At 43.4% G+C, this 6170-nt stretch overlaps 1 protein-coding gene across 7 annotated transcripts in view; it reads right to left on the reverse strand.

The window, feature by feature from the left end:
• NPRL3 (NPR3 like, GATOR1 complex subunit) overlaps nt 1–3014 on the reverse strand; it is a 37983-nt gene extending 34969 nt beyond the window's left edge. For 2 of the 7 annotated variants that reach the window (XM_019648787.1, XM_019648789.1), the window contains exon 1: nt 2476–2958. In XM_019648787.1, the coding sequence (XP_019504332.1) occupies nt 2476–2593 (118 nt within the window). In that variant the 5' untranslated portion in view covers nt 2594–2958. The other 5 variants (XM_019648786.1, XM_019648785.1, XM_019648790.1 and 2 more) reach the window with 5 other exon arrangements.
• Nucleotides 3015–6170: the final 3156 nt, after the last annotated feature.

Below are 6170 nucleotides of genomic sequence, written 5' to 3' on the forward strand. Positions count from 1 at the left end.
TTCAGAAGTTCATCGTGGGCAAGTTTTTCATGCGTCAGAGGTCCATGCTAATAAAGGGGATATGAATGAACAGAAAACACCCTTTTTCTTGAATGGGACGATGCAACATAAAGATATCCTTTCTTGGGGCTGGCTGAGTGGTGTGTTGGTTAGGGGTTGGCTTGGGATGCCAGCTCTGAGCAGCAGGGCCCTGGTTCAGATCCCACATGAGGGCCAGTGATGCTGTGTCCTCTACAGCTAAGATGGTGAGCAACAGCTAGACCTGGAGCTGGGCTGCCCTGAGTCACCGGTGACGGCGTAGGCTGCAGCCCCTGTGGCAGTGGGTTGCCATGGGCTACCGTGTGTAGCCAGCAGCCAGCGTGAGTGGCCAGCAGCCGCCATGAGCAGCCGTTCAGAAGCCGGCAACTGATCTACCTCGCCCAGGGAAGAGCGCAATGATAATACCAACATGGGCCAGTGAAGCAACATCCTCCACAACTAGACTGAAGAACAAAAAGGACAGCAACTTGTATGTTCCCCTTCCCCTAATTCCCCAGCGCTGTTCCCATCCCCCAATTCCCCAATTAAAAAAAAAAATCTTTAAAAAAAAAAAAGGAAATCCAAATGGTTCTGAAAACAGGAAAACATGTTCACTCTCAATCCTAGACAAACGCACATTAAAACTGTCAGATACAATTTTTTACCTATCTCATTAACAAAGACAGAAAAATCTACTCAAAATAAATATGCTCTTATCCCTTTAGATCCAACCATCCCACTTCTGGGAACTGATCTTATGTACTGCAAAATGATAATAAACACAGAAAGGACATTCACACTGTTTATACTGGAAACATCAAGAGGACTGGATAAATAAATCACAGTCTAATAATTATAAGTCTATATCCAAGATGGAGAGTGAAAACATAAACAACAGGGGGTGACCGGATAGCTCAGTTGGTTAGAGCGTGGTGCTAATAACACCAAGGTTGCCGGTTCGATCCCCACATGGGCCACTCTGAGCCATGCCCTCCTTAAAAGTCAATTATGCCATTGTAGTGTGAAAGCAACGTGTAACCAATGACCATGGCTGTTCCCCAATAAAGTTTTTTTTTTATAAAAAAAGAAAGAAAATGAAAACAACGGTAGAACAGTGTGTATAGTGTGTACACTTGCACTTAGAAAAAAATAAATTGTGCATGTGCTTGTATGGACACAGAAGATTCTGGAAAGATGCATAGGAAAATGGGGACAGCAGCTGCCCCTACAACGGGAAATGGTGGCTGGGGGGTAAATGGTAGAAACAAAACTCACTTTTCATAATCTAAACCCCTTTGTACCTTTAAAACTTTGTACCATAAGAACAAACTTAAAAGTAATTTTAAAACAAACTAGACATTACAAACTGAACTTTCATGATAATGAAAACCTGCATGAAACCTCAATGTCCATCCACAGCAGCTGTACGCTACAACACAGAGGAAGGGTGATCTCTGTTTACTAAATTGGAAAGATCTCCAAGTTATATTGTTCAGTGGAAAAAAGGCCCCTGCAGAACAATGCATTTGGGACAGAAAAAAAAATCCCCAAAACAATACACCATTTTTCTGTGGATACACAGCTTGTGTCTATGTACACGAGGGACAATCACTAAAATGGAAAGTGGTTATCCCTGCAAGAGGGGAACAGAAGTGGGGAGAGGTGGTCACAGAAATTCTCTGAATGTTCTATAATTTCATATTTTTTCCAAGCTGAAAACATTCTTATGTCAAAAAATAATAATGAATGGAACCACTTTAAAATGCAGCTGGAGCTGCCATCCCAGAGGAAGTGCCTTGCACATCATATGTCTCAAAACTTTGGAGTGTTAAAACGGGGTAAAATAACCTTGTGCCCCAAAGAACTGATCGCAAAGATAACAAGAAAGCAGTTACTATAACTACCTGATTGATGGCTACCAACACCGAAAATCAAAAACATTGTCTAGAATTAACATCACTATGCTATCTGACCAATAGAAATGCTTTCCGTCTATTGATGTAATTATTCCCCTTCCCTTTCTCATAAATATACACATTGCCTTGGTCTCCTAATCAGAACAATTTGGTCTTCCCGCTGAAATGAGTGGGTACCAAATAGCTACTCTTTTTGATCTCAAATAAATACTTGTGTCCTCTCACTTTAGCCTTTTAATTTTAGATTAACATATTATTATTTTTTTAATGCTACAGGCATGTATGAAATATTAGCAATAGTGGCTTGGGCATGTTGAATTATGAGTAACTTTTCTCTTGTTGCATTCTACTTTTCTACACTTTCCAAATAGTACTCTATAATGAGTAGGCATCGATTGCATGCTCAGGAATAGAAACAAGTAAAGGACTTGAATGCTAACATACGAGGTGGTGAAGGGAAGGGCCCCTGCGGTGGGGTGCTCTGGTCCAGCCTTCAGGCGCAGGCCCGGAGCGCCGAGCCGGCTGCCCAGCGCTCACTTACTTGTCTGGGACGCGGGGTGCTCCTGGCTTCTCTGGAAGGGGTACCTGAACAGCAGCTTATTGCCCCGGCTCCCCGAGCTCACCAGTATCACGCTGATGGGGCTGGTGTTATCCCCCATCCTACCGTGGGGCCTGGGGGACGGGGTAGCCTGAGGAAGATGGAGCGGAAGTGGAGGGTTGGTGGGGGGCTCTGAAGACGGGACGGGCGTCGGGGGTGGAGTGGGAATGGCCTGAGGAAAACGCGCCGGGAGAGCGGGAAGTGTGGGGGTGGAGGGGGCTGAGAAGGTCCAGGACCGGGGTGAGGGGGCGGGGGGAAGAGGGGAGAAGGGCGCCTAAGGGAGATGCTCCCGGGATGTGGGGTGGGTGGGAGGCTCCGAGGAGAACGGTCCGGGGCCAGGGAATGAGGGGACCTGACAAGGATGCGACCGGGGCCACGGAAAGGACCGGCCCGAGAGCTAGGCCGACGGAGCCAGCGCGGCAGTCACCAAACCTGCGCGCCACCGAGCACGCCCCACCAGGCTCGCGACACTTCCGCCACACTTCCGGGCAGGCAAAAGCGCCGGGGCGAGGGCTTTTGCGCAGGCGTGGGCGGCCGTGTGCGCAGGCGCTCGGCTCTCGCTCTCGCTGAGGAGCTACTAGTCCGCGTGGAACTTCCCACTGACCGCTTGGGGAGCAGGCAGCAGCCTTATCAGCGCAAATTGGAAACTCCTGGTCGGGTTAGCCCTGGGGTTGAAAACACCTGTCTGTGAATGTTGCTTTCTTCATTATAAAAGTAACACTTGTTGGCTGGTCGAGTGGCTCAGTTGGTTAAGGGTTGTCTTAAAAGCACGATCTCTGAGCAACAGGATCGCTGGTTGGATTCCCACATGGGCCAGTGATGCTGCACCCGAGCTGAGCTGTCGCTGAGCTGCCAACAGGTTGCAGGATGGCTCAGCTGGTGTAATAAGATTGCCTGTTCCAGAGGTGGTCTCAGAGATGTGGGGGTGCAGTTGATGGCTGTTGATTGGGGGGTGGGGATGAGGGAGAAAGGGAGGGGGCTGGACAGCATAAATACGTAGCTGCAGTGTTGCCATGGGGACATGGGGGACAGTTCGAGGATTGTAATTGATAATGTTGTAAATATTTTGAAGGGTGTCAGGTGGTCACATGTCTTGCTAGGGAGACTGCATCATGGATGGGGAAGAGGCTTGATCACTGCACTGTACACCTGAAGCTGATGTTGTATAATATTGTATGTCAACTATAATTGAATATGTATGTATATATATGTGTGTGTATGTGTATATATATGTGTATGTAATATATATAGTCATGGGACATGGAGTATAGTGTGGGAGTGGAATCAAGGGATTTGTAATAGATATGCATGATATTGGGGGGAAATGGGGCGGCGGATTGGGGGAGGGGGGTTGTCACTTCGAGGAGTAAAAAGTATAACTATTGCACTGTGTTGTACAGCTGAAACAAATTCTAAAAAATGTGTATTTCATAATAAAAAATAATTTAATAAAAAAAAGTTTACATACAGAAAACAATAACAGAGGAGAAAGTAAAGGAGGGAGCCTAGTTGAAACAAGATTATCCAAGTTGGCAGCTGTTAAAGTTGGATGTGTTAAAGTTGTGTGTGTTTGTGTGTGTGTGTGTGTGTGTGCGCGCACGCACGCGCAATTTTTGTAATAAAAAAATAGAAATCATAAAACATTAAAAAAAAAAAAGATTGCCTGTTCCATGGTGGGCTATGCCCACCCACAACTAAGATTGAACACAGCACCTGGAGCTTGGAGGCCAGGAGCGGCAGCGATGGGCAGCCAGATGGGCAGCCAGATGGCGACTGGCGCCCTCCACAACTAAGACTGAAGAACAACTGGGCTGGTCCCCCTCCCCAATTCCCCAACACTGTTCCCCTCCCCCAATTCCCCAATAAAATCTTTTTTTTAAAGAATAAAAAACATAAAAGTAACCCTTGCTTTGGGAAGAAAGTTTAAACTATAAAGCACTAAAATAAAATTTGAAAAAATCACTTAAATGAATCATAAACCCTATATGTAAGAGCTAACACTATAAAACTCTTAATAATAATAATAATGGTAACTAATGACCTTAGACTGGGTAATGGTTACTTAGATATGATACCAAATGCACAAGTGACTAAAGAAAAATTAATTGATTTTTATCAAATTAAAAACTTTTGTGCTTCAGAAGACACCACCAAGAAAGTAAAAAAAAAGCACCCACAGAATAGGAGAAAATATTTACAATTTTTATATCTGATTAAGGACTTGTGTCCAGATATATTTTTTAAAAACTCTTACAACTCAACAATAAAAAGATGACCAATTAAATATGCAAATGAAGCAAATTGATGTTTCTCCAGAAAATATAGACAAATGGCCAATAAACACATGAAAAGATGTTCAATATCATTATTCATTAGGGAAATGCAAATGAGAACCAAGGGGGGGAGAGAAAGAGAGAGAGAGAGAGAGAGAGAGAGAGGGAGAGGGAGAGAGGGAGAGAGAAAACATCACACACATTAGGATAGCTATAATAAAAAAGATAACAAGTGTTGGAGAGGACTTGGAGAAACTGGAATCTTTGCACACTGCTGGAGGGAATGTAAAGTGGTGCAGTTGCTGTGGAAAACAGTCTGGCAGTTCTTCAAAAGGTCAAATATAGGGGATGACTGGTTAGCTCAGTTGGTTAAAGCATCGTGCTCATAACACCAAGGTTGCTGTTTTGATCCCCACATGGGCCACTGTGAGCTGTGCCCTCCTTAAAAGAGTCAACTATGCCATTGTAGTATAAAAGCAATGTGTAACCAATGACCATGGCTGTTCCCCAATTTAAAAAAAAATTATTTTTTAAAGGTTAAATATAGAGTTCCCATACAACCCAATTATTCCATTCCTGGGTATATAACCGAGAAAAACGAAAACATAAGTTCACACAAAAATTTTCATGTTCATAACAACATTATTCATAATAGGCAAAAAAAAAGTGCAAATAAGCCAAATGTCCATCAACTGATCAGTGGGTGAATAAAATATGGTATAATCCATACATTGGAAGAGTATTCAGTTATAAAAAATAATGAAGTACTGATCCAATGAATGAACTCTGAAAAAATACATAGTGTATGATTCCATTTTATAAATGTCCAAACTAGGCAAATTCATAGAGACAGAAAACAGATTAGGTTGTCTAGGGCTGGGGTAGTTGGGGAGGTGTGACTGGTAATTAATCTGGGGTTTCTTTTGGGATGAATAATATTCTAAATTTGATTGTGGTGATGGTTGCAAAACTCTATACTAAATATATGAAAACCCAATGAATTGCATACTTTAAATGGGTGAACTATAAGGTACGTGAATTATATCTCAATACGACTGTTTTTATTTATTTTTATGTGGGTTTTTTAAAAAAAAACTTTATTGGGGGACAGTGTGTTTTTCCAGGACCTATCAACTCCAAGTCAGGCCATTAATCTGGTTGTGGAGGGTGCAGCTCACTGGCCCATGTGGGAATCGAACCAGCAGCCTTGGTGTTATGAGCCTGTGTTCTAACTACCTGAGCCAACTGGCCGTCCCCAGCTGTTTTTAAAAAGTCAGAAAAATCACCCCACCCATTTGAGCTCAGTCTTCCCTAGGAAGTGATTATAGTTAACAGTCTATGGTGGCTATTTCCAAACCTTTCTCA

This window comes from Hipposideros armiger, unplaced genomic scaffold (genome assembly GCF_001890085.2).
Source record: "Hipposideros armiger isolate ML-2016 unplaced genomic scaffold, ASM189008v1 scaffold_126, whole genome shotgun sequence".
In the NCBI taxonomy this organism is placed as follows: Eukaryota; Metazoa; Chordata; class Mammalia; order Chiroptera; family Hipposideridae; genus Hipposideros; species Hipposideros armiger.